The sequence below is a fragment of the Mustela nivalis genome (assembly GCF_964662115.1).
Source record: "Mustela nivalis genome assembly, chromosome: 7".
Classification (NCBI taxonomy): domain Eukaryota; kingdom Metazoa; phylum Chordata; class Mammalia; order Carnivora; family Mustelidae; genus Mustela; species Mustela nivalis.
Genome location: NC_139026.1, coordinates 57,471,628 through 57,488,030, shown reverse-complemented (window position 1 = coordinate 57,488,030; position 16,403 = coordinate 57,471,628). Strand labels below are relative to the sequence as shown.

Here is a 16,403-nt window from a genome sequence, read left to right as displayed (position 1 = left end):
AGCTAACAAAAAAAGGCAGGCACAGAGCAGGGGCTATTCTACTCCTGCTGTCCAGTATCTTAGCCTCACCAGGGTTCTGTCCTACTGAAAAGAGAAGTGAGAGGTCCATCCATTCTTTCATGCCCTGAGGCATGGCATCTGCACATCAAAGACATAGTCTAATTTTGAAATTCAAGAGATGAGGATTACAGCATAGCTATTTTATTTTATGATTTTTTTTTTTCTGTTGCAAGCTACTTCGCTTTAAACAGAATTTTTTTGAAATGCCTACTTGCCTGTTTACGACCTACAGTTCTCTTGGCTTCAACATAAGTAACCCAGGTCAGCAGCAAATTCTAAAGTCCAAGCCTGGGCATTACTGAGGCATATTCAATTCAAAAATTACTATTTTCAGTAGAACTCAAATGCACTACTAAAAATATTTTACTGTCTCTCCAGTGACTTCCCTCATTATTTTTCTTTTTAGAAATTATGTGAAGTGCTATAAACCAGAGCTGTTATTACTCAAGTGTTTTTCAGTGATGACAAGGTTAAATCTTGATCTAATTCAATTTGATCTAATTTTCCTTTCTCTGCCAGCTACCCTTTACTCTTCCATTTCTTGTCTTAGGCACCAGGCAGGACTGGACAGAGAAACAGAGTTGTTAGAAAATGTGTCATTTATTACGTTTGTTTGTTTATTCCTTTTTCGTCCTCGGGTCTTTTTATTTTCCAAGGAATTAAGTATTACAAAATACATTTGAAACTCCCTCATATAATTCACTCGGATCCGATTTGCCTCCCATGATGGCTAAGGTAAATTAGTAGTCTGAATTTGGTGGTTATCTTCTGATGTGTTTTTTCTTTTGTATTTATGTGTCCCATATCCATATGAAATGTTATTTTGCATTTATATATTACATGAATGGTATATTATACGAATCATTCAGCAGCTTACTTTTATCAACTCCACTGCTTTTGAGATTTGTCCATCTTGATGGAAGTATCTCTAGAAACTCTGTTTCAGTGTTCACTTTAGAATTAAACTATACAGTTAGCTGTTATTTTGTTAGATTGTTTTCAATCACTCATTTTTTTGTAAATAATGTTGCAATAAATGTCTTGAGACATGTTTCTGGACTATCCAGATCTTGGATCGTAGGGTATGCACATCTTCCATTGTGAGATATTGTGAAAGTGTGTTCTAACCCTATGTCAATTTACATTTCCATCAGCAGTGTATGATAGGTCATCTTTTTCCATATTCTTTTTTCAAAGCTTGCTCATATCAACCTTTTTAGTTTTTGCCACTCTGAGACATAGGAAATTTTGTCTCTGTTTTAATTTCTTATTCACAAAGGAGGTTATCTTTTCTTAGGTTTATTGGTTATTCAGCTTTCGTTTTCGTAAAATTGTTTGGTTCTTTTGCCTGTTTCATGGGTTCTTTTTCCATATTCTCCTGCTAATTTGTAATGCAATTTTTGTCATCTATTTCATTCTCACTGTCATTTTTGTGTATGTGTCCTATGCCTTCCTTCTGGATTGACCTTCCTTGTTCATATCACTTAGTTATTTAAGTTTAAGTCTAGATGTTAAATTCTCCTAGGCTTTTTATTCTGGAAAAGTTCTTTATCTTTAGTCTTTATTCTTTGCTTTTTTAAAAAGATTTTATTTATTTGAGAGACAGAGTGCATGAGTTGGTGGGAGCAGCAGAGGGAAAGGGAGAAGCAGGCTCTCCACTGAGCAGGGAGCCGGATGTGGGGCTTGATCCCAGGACCGTGGGATCATGACCTGAGTTGAAGGCAGATATTTAACCAACTGAATGCCCCAGGTGCCTCTATATCTTTATTCTTGATGTAGTTTAGCTGGATATAAAATTATAAGATTTCCTCTCAGTATTTTGAAGCTATTGCTCCATTGTCTTCTTGAATCAATTATCGGGGAACAGAAAACTTCAGTGAGCCTAACAGTTATTCCTTTCTAACATATTATGGATTTTTTTTTCCTTTGATACCTTCTACACTTTTAATTTGTCCTTGATAATCTAAAATTTCACCACCACATAGCTGGACGTAGTTTTATTTTTGAATTACTCCACTAGGTATTTAGAATGCTTTGCAAGTCTGTAGATTCATTTCATTCAAGTCTTGGAAATTTTCAAAATCAACTCTTGAAATATTGTACCTGTTATTCCCTTCACTGTCTTCTTCCTGAACTCTTAACCTTTTTAGTTAGAGCCTCTCCCACCTTCATATCTGAGAACTGTGCTAAATTATGAGGCAATCACAAATAATACCTTTCAATTTACTATTTAAATGCATCAGTGCAGAATTTATCTCATCAGTTGAAGTTTTTTTAATTGAATTTAAATTTGACTAATTAAGTAAGTTTTGCCTAGTCTAAGCAACTAAATATTAAGCTAAATAATCGTATTTTTCACTTCTAAAATTTTTTATGTTTATTTGATGCATTTTTATTTAATTTCTGTCAATCTTTGCTTCATTATGTTTTGATCCTTTTGAATGGATGGAATTCTTATATTTAGCTCTTTGACTATCATAAAATACCATAAATTTGTTGCCAAGTTGCTATACAAAATGTAATCTGCAATATTATAGATGTTTGATGTCTATTCGTATGCTTTGAAATGCAGGCCCAAGGCTGACTTTGTGTCTTCTTATTGCCCTGTTTCTTGCTTATTCTTGCTGTTGAGACAATTTAGCCATTGCTTTTGTTCAGCTCACGCCAGCTCCCAGTATAGAACCAGGAAATATTCACATTATTCTGAAGTTCTTAATATTGTGGGTGAAATAGTGGCTATCACTAATTCATTCCCTGAGTCAGAGGGTTACTAAGCTTCTCCTTGATAATAAGACTGAATGTGTATTCCCTACATCCCAAGGCCTCCATCTATAATTCTATCACAGATAGAAAGAATCTCCACACCAAACAGAAATCTTGAGTCTGTGCCCTACCTAGTATGGAGCATTCCAATCCTTACTGTATTGAGACCCAAGATCAGGGCTGTGTTCTTTTTTTTTTTTTTTTTTTTTTTAGATTTTATTTATTTATTTGACAGAGATCACAGGTAGGCAGAGAGGGAGACAGAGAGAGAGAGGAGGAAGCAGGCTCCCTTCCGAGCAGAGAGCCCGATGCGGGACTCGATCCCAGGACCCCGAGATCATGACCTGAGCCGAAGGCAGGAAGGCAGCGGCTTAACCCACTGAGCCACCCAGGCGCCCCCAGGGCTGTGTTCTTTCAGATGCAGAGCACAGAGGCCCCAGGACTTCAGCCTATCTCCCCCGCTTAAAACTTCTGTTTTGTTTCTGATTCATAGAGATACCTATCTTATTTTTGAGCCTACCAATATACTTCTGGGTTTTTTTTTTTTTTTTTTTGATTTGTGGTAGGAGCAAAAAGTGTGTCACAAGCAGATACTTACTGAATTATTTTTGCAAGAAATCCTAACATGAAATTCCCATTTCTTCTTTCGATAAAAAAAAAAAAACAAATTAAAATGATGTTTAATATGACTGTTTTTTTTTTTTCTCATTTAGGTGTCCCACATAATAAAATCTGATGTTTAATCAAAGACTGTTTTATGTCTCTTAACTACATTTGAATCATCCATGACAATTGTGAATAAGAAAGTCCTTAAAGTTCTGGAAGTAACTGAGACAGAACATAAGGGAACAAGACAAATGTAGAGCAAATACTGTTTAAAGAAATCAGAATTAACTCTGTGCTCCTTGGTAACTGCTAAGAGCCAAGAGGTGCTTCTTTCTGAGATGGCTCTGTTTTGATGGACTAAAACTAAAGGAGCTATTGGATCAGTGACCAGCGTCCTTGCTTTTCATGTGACCAACATAAGAATGTGTCTGTTCAGACAGAGTCCTCTTGAGGAAAAGAAACCTGTGATTAGGCTTTCACTTTTTTTTTTTTTTTTTAAAGAGAGAGAGAAAGAGTGTGAGTAGATGGGGTGGAGCAGAGGGAACAGGAGAGAGAGAATCATAAACAGGCTCCCCACTCAGTGTGGAGCCGGTGCCAGGCTCAATCCCACGAGCCTGAGATCATGACCTGAGCTGAATTTAAGAATCTGACGCTTCACTGACTGAGCTACCCAGGCGCCGCAGGGCTCTCACTTCTGATGTCAGGAGCAGAAAAAAAAAAAAAAAAGGGACTGATCCCAGGTTCCAGGCCAGAGTTTCTAACTTATGTTTAGATGATGATTTGGAATCTAACCTGACAGCTTAGCTCTATCCACGCAGGCCACTGAGGTGAGCTGGCAGCAGCTGCAGCCTGTGATCCAAAAGTCATGGTCACAATCAAACCTATGAACTTAATTCAAGTCTTCACCACTTCCTTCCTGCAATATTTCAACAGCTTTCTTTATTATTCTCCTTGACTCCAGTCTTACCTTAATTTTTCTACTTGTTTCTGCTTAAAACCTCTAAGCCTTCAGGCTATTTGATATTCTCAGCTTGTCAGAGTCTCTGCCTTACACCTGTCACTTGCCCTTTGCCCTGCCTGATCTGTTTTGACTCTCCTTTGCTTCCAACCCCTCAAGTAATTTTCTGTTTAATGTCATTGGTATTGTTTACATTTATTGATCTTATATGAAATGCTACACATTTTGTTAAGGACTGTATTTTAATATTTTTCACATTATAAAATATTACATTATTTTATGGTACCCTCCACCAAAACTGCAAACAAGACAAATCTGGCCTGCCACTTGTTTTTCTATGACTTGTGAGCTAAGAATGGCATTTACATTGTTAAATGGTTAACAAAAATTAACAGAGGAATAATGTCTTGTGATGTATCAGAATTACATGAATTTTAATTTTTAATGTCTTTATTATTTTATTTTATATTATTTTATTTATTTGACAGATAAAGAGAGATTATAAGTACGCAGAGAGGCAGGTAGAGATAGAGGCGGAAGCAGGCTCCCCACCAAGAAGAGAGCTGGATGTGGGGCTCGATCCCAGGACCCTGTGATCATGACCTGGGCCGAACACAGAGGTTTAACCTACTGGGCCACCCAGGTTCCCCCAAATTTTAGTATCTTTAAATAAAGTTTTATTAGAATGTAGCCATGCTTGTTCACTTACATACTGCCTATGGCTGCTTTTGTGCTGCAACACTAGAGCTGAATAATCCCAACAGACTATACAGCCCCCACAAACTAAAACTCTATTATCTAAGTCTTTACAGGAAAAGCTTGCTAAAATTAAAGATTTAAAAACTGAGATTTAAAGAAAGTAATAACTTACCTAATGCTACACTAATGGTTTCTAGATTACCTTGTTGGCTTTAAAGTTCATACTTTGAACCACTACACTACTCAACAATACCTGCTTGAACCAAAAGACAACTGACAGAATGGGAGAAGATATTTGCAAACGACATATCAGATAAAGGGCTAGTATCCAAAATCTATAAAGAACTTATCACACTCAACACCTAAAGAACAAATAATATAATCAAGAAATGGGCAGAGGACATGAACAGACATTTTTGCAAAGAAGACAACTAGATGGTCAAAAGGCACATGAAAAAGTGCTCCATATCACTCAGCATCAAGGAAATACAAATCAAAACCACAATGAGGTACCCTCTCATGCCAGTCAGAATGACTAAAATTAACAAGTCAGGAAATGACAGATGCTGGTGATGATGCGGAGAAAGGGGAACCCTTCTACACTGTTGGTGGGAATGCAAGCTGGTGCAGCCACTCTGGAAAATAGCAAGGATGTTCCTCAAAGAGTTGAAAAGAGAGCTACCCTACAACCCAGCACTTGCACTACTGGGTATTTACCCTAAAGATATAAATGTAGTGATCTAAAGGGGCACGTGCATCCGAATGTTTATAGCAGCAATGTCCACAATAGCCAAACTATGGAAAGAACCTAGATGTCCATCAACAGATGAATGGATAACGAAGATGTGGTATATAAACACAATGGAATACTATGAAACCATCAAAAGAAATGAAATCTTGCCATTTGCAATGACATGGATGGAGCTGCTGGGTATTATGCCGAGTGAAATAAGTCAATCAGAGAATGAAAATTATCATATGATCTCCCTGATATGAGGAAGTTGAGAGGCAAAGTGTGGGGTTTGGGGGGTAGGGAAGGAAAAAATGAAACAAGATGGGATTGGGAGGGAGACAAACTATAAGAAACTCAATCTCACAAAACAAACTGAGGGTTTCTGGGGGGAGGAGGGGAGGAAGAGGGTGGTGGGGTAATGGACATTGGGGAAAGTATTGTGCTATGGTGAGTGCTGTGAAGTGCGTAGACCTGTCGATTCACAGACCTGTATCCCTGGGGCTAATAATACATTATATGTTAATTAAAAATTTAAAAAAAGAATACTTGCTTGATAATTTGCCCATTGCAAAGTAGACTTCAGGATAGTATGACTTACAGCTCTGAGAAGGAGCTTTTCTCAATAAAATCTTATTATGTCATTTCTTTGTATCTGTCACCATTCCTCATCAATTATGGATTAAAGATTAGTAGTCAAGTTCCTCCCAATCTTTCTAGCTACCTTTCTTATTATTTTCTGGAATGATGGGTGCCAGATATGTTAACCCTTCGCAATTCACAAGAAGGTCCACTCTTTGCAAATATGATTCCCTTTGACACCATTGTAACACTTTCCATTCTTTATTCATTTTCACTACACCATCAATGATTGTATCTTCTGAGGTGCCTTCCCAATGTTCGCTAAGGAAGGCTGGGCAATCTCTTTCACATAATTTTCTTAGAGCATTTATCATGTTTTTGTAATGGTTTTTTTATTTGTCTCTTATGCTATAATATATCATCTTTCAATGTGGTATGAAGGACATGACACACAGGCACATACATGTGCACAATAAATAAAATAAAAATTCATGGATTTTTTTTATAATACATGAATTTACATTTGCATAATGCATGTTTATATTTATACAATATATTATAGAATACATGAGATTCTATTCATAGAGTGTCTCTAAAGTGTTCTGCAATGTTTACAATTACTACCTCTCAGATTTTACTAACACACAAGACAGCAGTGGGTAATAACATTTCTCCAATCTGTAAGCAATTGTTTTCGTGTGTTATTTTATCTATGAAAAAATGACTTCTCTCCAAAATGCAGACAATATACTGAAAATTCTTAATCAATTAAATATTAATCAGATGTCAGAGCTTAAGGGTTGTGAAACTCCTTTGAGCTGGCCAAATGTCTTCTTTGTGCTGAATTTATTTTTTGCCATGTTTTTCAGCATTCTCTAAGAGCACCAGACTCAGGACAGCTATAGAGAACTATCAAAGGATGGCCCTGGAGCCAATTACTTTGTCACTGCTTATTTCATCAAGACAAGTTATCTACCACACAATAAATGACTGCACCAAATATACCCTTTTAATCTCGAGTAATGTGTCATCTCTTTGAGCAGATACTATTAATGTTTCCTAAACTTTAAAAAAAGCTTCCCGTTATAAAAATAAAGATGGCAAAAATGCATCATTCACTGACAAATAGTCGTGATTTTAGAGCTCAAAACTAATCTTAGTCATCATGTACTTTAATTCCCTCTTTTTTAAAGGAGGAAGCTGAAATCAAATGTCACCTCATGCATAAGGTCACAGAAATATTTGTGCCTTAATTCCCAATTCTTATATTCTGAACCTAATTTCTCTTTTAAAATCGAGGGTGATGTAATTGAGTCTTTAAAAAGGAGATACAGTAGGAGAGACAAGAAACCATCATTAGTTAGTTTTTGCTTTTTAGAAATCAATGCAGATTTCCTCTTCCACATAGGATGTAGAAATTTACAAGTCAATGTCACTCTCTCAGCCCTCAACAAGAAGAAAAAGCCAAATAATTCATGAGATCATGATTTTTTTGAATCTAGCAGAGATCTGAGATTACAAGACAACCAAATGAACTAAATACCCAAGAGTGACAAACCCCCTGCAAACAGAAGGGACATTAACTGCTTCACCTTTGGCAGAGCATGGTGGGAGGAGGGGGGCTCCATTAAAGCAGGAAAAAAGATAGATTTTAATAAATTCATAAAGGCTAGATGTGTTTTCAATGACAGCATAGAACTGTCTGTCCAATAAAATAGCTGTTAGCCACCTGTGGTTATTTTAATTAAACGTAGAATGAATCAAAATTAAATAAAATTAAAAATTAGTGGTTACTGGGGCACTGGGTGGCTCAGTGGGTGAAAGCCTCTGCCTTCAGCTCAGGTCCTGATCCCAGGGTCCTGGGATTGAGCCCCACATCAGTGGGGAGCCTGCTTCCCATCCTCTCTCTCTGCCTGCCTCTCTGCATACTTGTGATCTCTGTCAGATAAATAAAAAAAACATTAAAAAAAAAATTAGTGGCTACTTAGCCCAAAGAATTCCAAATAAGAAAAACTGAAAGAGATCCCCTCAAGACACATTATGATCAAAATGTGTAAAGTTAAAGATAAAGAAAGAATCTTAAGGAGCAAGAGAAGGTACATACAAGGGAAATCTCATAAGAATATTAGCATTTGGGAGCCTGGGTGGCTCAATCAAGTGTCTGATTTCCACTCTGGTCATGATCCCAGGGTCCTGAGATCTACTCCGGCATCAGGATTCTTGCTCAGCGGGGAGCCTGCTTCTCCCTCTGCCTACTGCTTCCCCTGCCTTTGTTCACTTTCTCTCTCAAAAAAAAAAATAAAAAAATAAATAAAAATAAAAAGAATATTACCATATTTTTCAGCAGAAACTTTACAGACCAGAAGGGGATGGCAAATACATTCAAAGTGCTGAAAGAAGAAAATTTCTAACCAAGAGTATTCTATCTGGCAAGGTTATCATTAAGATTTGAAAGAGAAAAAAATTTGCAAACAAGCAAAAGCTAAAGGAATTCATCACTACTAAACTGGCCTTACAAGAAATGCTAAGGGACTCTCTAAGCTAAAAAGAAAGGACACTAATTAGTGACATATCACTATTATATTACTAATTATTGTTATTATCATCAGAGAATCTAACTAGACATTTTTTCAAAGAAGACATGCAGATGGCCCCTAAAACACATGAAAAGATAGTCAACATCACTAAGCATCAGGGAAATGCAAATCAAAAGGGGTATCACCTCACACCTGTCAAATGGTTATTATAAAAAAGACAAGAAATAACAAGTATTGGTAAAAATGTGGAGGAAAGGAACTCTTATGCACTCTTGGTAGGAATGTAAACTAGAATAGCCACTATGGAAACAGTATGGAGATTTCTCAAAAAATTAAAAATTAATTTGAAAAGATGTATACAATATATATATGTATTTGTGTATACACACACACACACACACACACACACACACACATGTTTATAGCAGCATTATTTACAATAGCCAAGATATGAAAACAATCTGAGCATCCACCAATGGATGAATGGATAAAGAAGATGTGATATATCTGTGAGGAATGGAATACTACTCAACCATAAAAAAGAATCAAATTTTGCCATTTGCAACAACTTGACAGAACTTAAGGGTATTTTGTGAAGTGAAATAAGTTAGACAGAGATAGACAGATACTGTATGATCCCGCTTACATACGGAATCTAAAAATCAAACAAAGCAAAGAAAAACTCATAGAAGCAAAGAACAGAATGGTGGTTTCCAGAGGAGAGAGGGGTGGTGGGGTGGGCAAAAGTAGTGAAGGGGGTCGAGGGGTACAAACTTCAGTTATAAAATAAATAAGTCATTGGATGTAATGTACAGTATGGTTACTGTAATCAATAATATTGTATTGCTTATTTGAAAGTCATCAAGAGAATAAATCTTAAGTGCTTCCACTGCAAGAAAAAAAAATTGAAACTGAATGGTGACAACGATAACTTGACTTACTGTGGTGATCGTCTTGTAGAATATATAAATATCAAATCATTGTGCTGTATACCTGAAACTAACATAATCATAAAAATAATCTCAGAAGTGTAAAGATGAAAACCTTCAAACTTCATGTAAATTTCAAATATGTAAAGCATAAACTAAAAGAAGTAGAAAAGAAGAAGTACAAACTAAAAGAAGTAAACTAAAAGAAGTAAAAGAAAAAGACAATAGATATATTTGGAGATTTTCACATACCACTAACCATCATTTTTAGAACAAGTAGACAGGAAATCAGTAAGGGTAGAGAAGATTGAACAACCAACTTGACCTAATTGAAATTCATCAACATTTCACCCAACAGCTGCCCACAGAATACACACCAAGACATACCATATTTGGGGCCATAAAACAAACTGCAACAATTTTAAAGTACCTGAAATCACATAAAGTATGTTCTCTGATCACAACAGACTTTACCTAGAAATGAATAAAAGGGTCTCTGAAAAATTGCAAGATGGATATTCAGCAGCACACCTGCTAAGCCCACATGTTGAAAAAAAAATCACAAAAGAAAATAAACCAATATTTTGAATACAACTCATTGCACACATTAAAATGTCTAGAAGATATAATGGAAGTCTCTTATCATGTGCCCACTTACCATTTACTTATCATTAGCTTACTGGTCAAATGACTTTATGAATCATCAGCTAAGGGGCTGACTGTTGGAGTTTTTTCTGGTCTGGAGTAGCTAAGCTCGTGCTAATGAACATTAGGTCAACAACAATAACTACACTTTTATTTTGCTTTATGCCTTAGTCTCCCCTCACCCCTGCGCCAGTTCTTTCTTCTATTATTTGTTCAACTGAATTCAATTAATATTTATTGAACACTTATTAAGTGCAAAGTTAATGCTAGGTGTCTATGAGATTGTGAAGATGGTAAGGCACAGTTTTGGATTTCAAGGAATTGTATTATCGCCATTGTTTACCTAGATCTGCTACCTGGACCTATTAATGCCCAGTTCACCTCTCTCTGCAACTTGTTTAAAACGGTATTTTAGAAAAGGCAGATTCTTCCTTTAATTCTACTAGGTCTTGAATTTGCTCATTATATTTATAAATCTTGAAGGTCTTGGGTTTATGTCATTCCACTCCTAATTTTTTAGGATTCAATACTGATTCTAGGACTCTGCGAAGGGAAACATTAATTAATTTTTGACAGACATATTAAAAATATGTCTTCTAGCTTGATTCTGAGTTCTTGCTTCCTGATGTTTCTCTTTCCTTTTATCCCAAGAGAAAAAAAATCACTATGTCCTTTTCCTTGTTTGTGGTGAAAATGACTTCAAGTAGCTGGCATTTAAGAAAATCACAGCCACTGGAAAATTAGCACTGAAGGATAATAAGCAAAAAGAACTTTACTGAGCCATTAAATTGCTCTAGTGGTAAACTCTGCCATCTTATAGATAACATTTCTTCTTCTAACATATTCATCAACAGATATGATAAAGTCATATCTCAATTTGATATTAGGTATTAAAGTTCCAGAGAGAAAAGTAAAAATCACATATAGTTAAAATTACTCCTAAAAATTCTTAATGTAAGCATTAATGGTTTAAGACATGAACTACTGAAGGTTAAAATGCCAATGATTTGAGGGGTTTTGGGTATTTTTCTTGGGCAGTGGAAGCCAAGGCTTTTTGGAGGGTGAGGTCAAGAATAGAAACTGATAAATAATATCTTTTTCTCTCTCAGCTAAAAATGTATAATTAATTTTGAGAAGGCTAAATATGAGTATAAATTCCTTGTCTCAAAACCCAAATGACTTAATATAAGAGTATGTGTTCTGGAAAAATATAGCTTAGTTATAATCATACTATTCAGTTATATATCAAAAAATTACATGGTCCAATCATGAATCTAAAATTATTATTCAACCTGAAAATATATTGTCTCATTGAGGTTTACTCTTTTGGGTTTGAAACAGATTTTTCTTTAACAGAAGGTAACAGTTAAACATCAAATGCTGGCACAAAACCGTATTTTCAACAAAAAGCAGAACTTTGAATTTATGCCGCTCAACTTAAAGGTGATTGGACTTGCCATCCCGGGCTGATGTTCTTTCAGTGAGAGCCCCATGAGAATATGCCCAAAGAAGAAACACAGAGAACAATACTCCAAATGATGCTTACTTGTTAACACAGTGATTGATCTGGATGGCTTGGTAACCACATTTCCATTTACCACTACCAGGGTGATTATATAATAAAGACCATGGTAATTAGCCTTAAAGGTAACAGGAGGAGGCAAAGTGCTGTTGAAGTCCTCAAATTCGAAGAAGTAATTTTTTGATTCCCCAGTTATCTTCACAACATACACAGATGATGGGCTCATGACATCTGAGGCTTCTAAAGACACAACGATGCTATTATCATCTTGAACAGTTACATGGAATGTTGTGGCATTCTGTTTAAGAAAAGAGAAAAACAAAAGGAAATGAAGGTCAAATTGAGATTGTTAGCAATAAAATTATGCTGATCTTGTTTTTCCAAAACTAATGTTTGTGATAAGCATCACCCAGGTATTTTAGTGTTCAAGGAAAAGAGAGCTTAACCCTCTTATGACTATGGATCTACTCAGGATTTTATTTTTGATTCTTCTCCATTGAAAGGCTGCTCCCAGTTCCTGGATTGTGTCATGTAATAAACACAAAATAAACACTGTGGAAATGAGTAAAGAATGAAATGAATGAAAATCATCTTGGCACTTGACTTCCAGAAGAATTCTTGGTTTCAGCTCTGCTGGAGAAACTATACGGATGGAACACTCTGGAAGGAGTAATGCTGTGGTATCCTAGGAAAATTCTAGAAGAATGTTGCAAAACAGTTATTTCTTCTCTCACTTTTCACCTGTCAGTTCTGAAAATAATAATAATTTAAAAAGTCAAGACTGAAAATCCTGTGATAATCCTCCTCACTAGATGTTACCCAGTCTTTAGTCAGAGTCTTTGAAGAAGGAACCAGACTGAGGGTAACTGGAAAAGGCAGTGGTCAGGGGAATGAAAACCGCTCTAAGGATTCTAGATCAATGTTTATGGACAGTATTTGAAAAGCCACGGTGTGGTCGGTTTAAATATTCCTTCCTGATTTTTTCCTGTACTATACAGCAGAATAGTCCTTCTGCTCTCTGGTCTCCCATAAGACTCACACACTTTGTATCATTGCTGCTTTGCTTTTAATTCATCTTCGGGGTATATGGTGTCTGGGAAGTTGTTTCCCTGCTTTGAGCCTCAGATCTCTCTTCTGTGAAAGGGGGACAGAACAATTGCTAAAACTTGGTTAGGACTTACCAGGATCCAGATACGAAGCTAGGTAGGTCTATAAACATAGTCATCTCATTTAATACGCAAAATGACCTGATGAGATAGGTACTTTTATTGATGTCAGTTTGTAGTTAAGGAAACAGAGGGTCAGAAGGATTGAGTCGCCTGCTCAAGGTCACACATCTAGTCTGGACTCTTTTTTTTTTTTTTAAAGATTTTATTTATTTATTTGACAGAGAGAGATCACAAGTAGGCAGAGAGGCAGGCAGAGAGAGAGGAAGGGAAGCAGGCTCCCCTCTGAGCAGAAAGCCCAATGCGGGACTCAATCCCAGGACCCTGAGATTATGACCTGAGCTGAAGGCATCGGCTCAACCCACTGAGCCACCCAGGTGCCCTCTAGTCTGGACTCTTAACCACTGAACTACACCAGTACTGAAACTGAGCTTCATTATGTCCACATGTCTGTTTCTCTTCTCCTCTTGACTTGTTCTCCTAACACTCAGTCTGGAAAGTCTCTGTTAAATGAATGAAATAATTGCTGATTGCATTAAAATTATATGTGGACATTTGCCTCTTAGAATTAACCTAATGGTACCGCCCATATAGTCAGTAGCCAAATCAAGCCTACAGTACATATCAGTATCAGAAAGGAGGCTCTAAGTGTACCTAAAAAAAAGTACTGATTTTTTTTCCTATTATTTACTTGTTTTAGAAAACTAATTCTTACAGGTCCTAGTATTTGTAAAGAATACCGACCATTAACAGAAATTTATTTCCATGTTAATATTTAATAGACTTAATTATGTTCATGACATTCTAACCATATGAGACCTTAGGTTCTTTAGGGGCAGGGGCTATATCTTATTTCTGGCTGCACCTCTAGCTCCAGGACCACTGTCTGACATATGCCAGGTACTTTGTGGCCTGGATGGTCCTAGTCAGAACTCTATAATACGGATCAGTCAGTATGGATTGACTTATATATATATAAAATATATTAAATGTATATAAATATATATATTAAACATATTAAAGATTTCATTTATTTATTTGATAGAGACATGGTAAAAAAAAAAAAAAAGGGAATATAAGCAGGGGGAGTGGGAGAAGGAGAAGCAGGCTTCCTGCTGAGCAGGGAGCCTGATATGGAGCTCCATCTCAAGGACCCTGGGATCATGATCTGAGCGGAAGGTAGACTCTTAAGAACCGAACCACCCAGGTGCCCCTGGATTGACTTTTAAAATGTCCTTTTCTGGGGCACCTGGGTGGCTCAGTGGGATGAAGTCTCTGCCTTCAGCTCAGGTCATGATTCCAGGGTCCTGGGATCAAGCCCCATATGGGGCTCTCTGCTCAGCAGGGAGCCTACTTCCCTCTCTCTCTCTGCCTGCCTCTCTGCCTACTTGTGATCTCTGTCAAATAAATAAACAAAATCTTTTTTTTAAAAAAGTCATTTTCTCCTCATTGTTTCTCATCATCACACACATAGGTAGGTCTCTAAAACTGTGTACTTTTGAAAAACACAACAAACATACAGAAAATGTGACCCACTGTTATTGTCAAGTGTGATCCAGGTGGGACTGCGAAGCTAAACCAAGCATCCAATATCTAATAACACCGAACTCTGGCTTTTATTCATTATTGGTTATGGAAACGGATTCGCTAATTCAGAGAACAGTAACTGTACAAACATTAGGTTCAGAATTATTAAGAATTTTTTGCTCTGTTTTAATAGCCAATAACAAAAAATTTTGTGATAATGAAAAGAGGGATACATGATTTCCATTTTGCAAAGTGTTTAAGAGATACGTATCTAATGGGTCATGATGCTTCATAGACACAGCAATCTTCCAGGGAAAGGGACTAATCTTCCAAAATCTAACGACAGCTTTGGGGATGATCGTATCAGCCATGAATATAAGCATTGGCCCATGTGCTCCCAGGTTGCCCAAAATAAATCAGGGCAGGCTAATCAGATTCAGTCGGTGGGACTAATGAGAAGAAGGCAGCAGGCCAAGTGAGTCTAGGCAGTGAGCCTAAAGAAATGTCATTATACCATTTCTTCTCTGTCCTCTGTGCTTCAGCTTTTCCTGGAATCTATATTCGGGAGAAGATTCCAGATGCTTGCTGCAGGCACAGAACCCCTGCCGAGATGTAAAGCAAGAAGAAAGAGTTAAAAGTTACAGAAATGGATTTCAACTTAGGCAAGGCCAGCATGGATTTATTTGGTGGATAGAGAAGTATTTAAAAAAAAAAATTTTTTTTTTTTTTGAAACCGGGTAATAGTCTTGCTTGACTCTGCAATGAAAATATTTTTACTGAGATTTCCTAAGCATAATACAATTTAATATAGAAATTTCTCTGCTCCAACACTCTCATTTCACACTTGAAAGAACAACGGTGCAAAATGTCACCCAGCTAATTGATGTCGGAACAAGGACTAGAATCCAAGCATCCTTATGTCTCCCAGTAGTTCTCTTTCCCGAAGGAGAGGTAGGCTGCTCGAGGCAGCAAAGGGAGATGGGGTGCTTGGCTTCAGCAAGGAAGGGGAACCTGTAACCTGCTCTATGGCCAGTCGCATGGGACAGAAGCTACTGGAGAGAGAGTGGGCAGCATTAAAGAGGAGAAAAATGCCCGATGAGTACCTGGAATGTGGGACAAGAAGAGAACTGGTCTCACATGCTCCAGTCTGACATCGTAGGAAGTCTTCCACCATCTCTGACAAACATAGCAACTGTTAGCTATCTATTCCCTAATCTAGACCATGTTTTGCACTTGGCATTTTATAACTTTTCCTTTTTTCCTTATAACAATCTTTAGAAGTAAGTGTCTTTCTCCCCATTTTACTCAGAGAGGTTAAATAATCTGCTTAAGAACACAGCTATAGACTTGGAATCAGAGACTTGGAATCTACTCCTTTGCTGCAACATATTATCTGATAACATGGGAAAACGCAAGGAACTGCTTAACTTCTTTTTTTCTTTTCTTTTCTTTTTTTTTTTTTAAAGATTTTCTTTATTTGTTTATCAGAGAGAGAGAGAGAGGAGAGAGCACAAGCAGAGGGAATGGCAAGCAGAGGGAGAGGGGGAAGCAGACTGCCCGCTAAGCAGGGAGCCTATTGCAGGGATCGATCCCAGGACCCTGGGATCATGACCTGAGTCAAAGGCAGAGGCTTAACTGATTGAGCCACCCAGGCATTCCCAACTGCTTACTTTCTAAAA

General features: G+C 37.0%; 1 protein-coding gene across 3 annotated transcripts in view; it reads right to left on the bottom strand.

The window, feature by feature from the left end:
• Positions 1-16,403, bottom strand: part of PTPRO (protein tyrosine phosphatase receptor type O) — a 247,364-nt gene that overhangs the window by 105,829 nt on the left and 125,132 nt on the right. For 2 of the 3 annotated variants that reach the window (XM_082742368.1, XM_082742369.1), the window contains exon 2: positions 12,056-12,329. The exons of the other annotated variant lie outside the window; for it this stretch is intronic. In XM_082742368.1, coding sequence (XP_082598494.1) covers positions 12,056-12,329 — 274 coding nt within the window. The remainder of the gene's footprint in view (positions 1-12,055; positions 12,330-16,403) is intronic. 3 annotated transcript variants of the gene reach the window in all.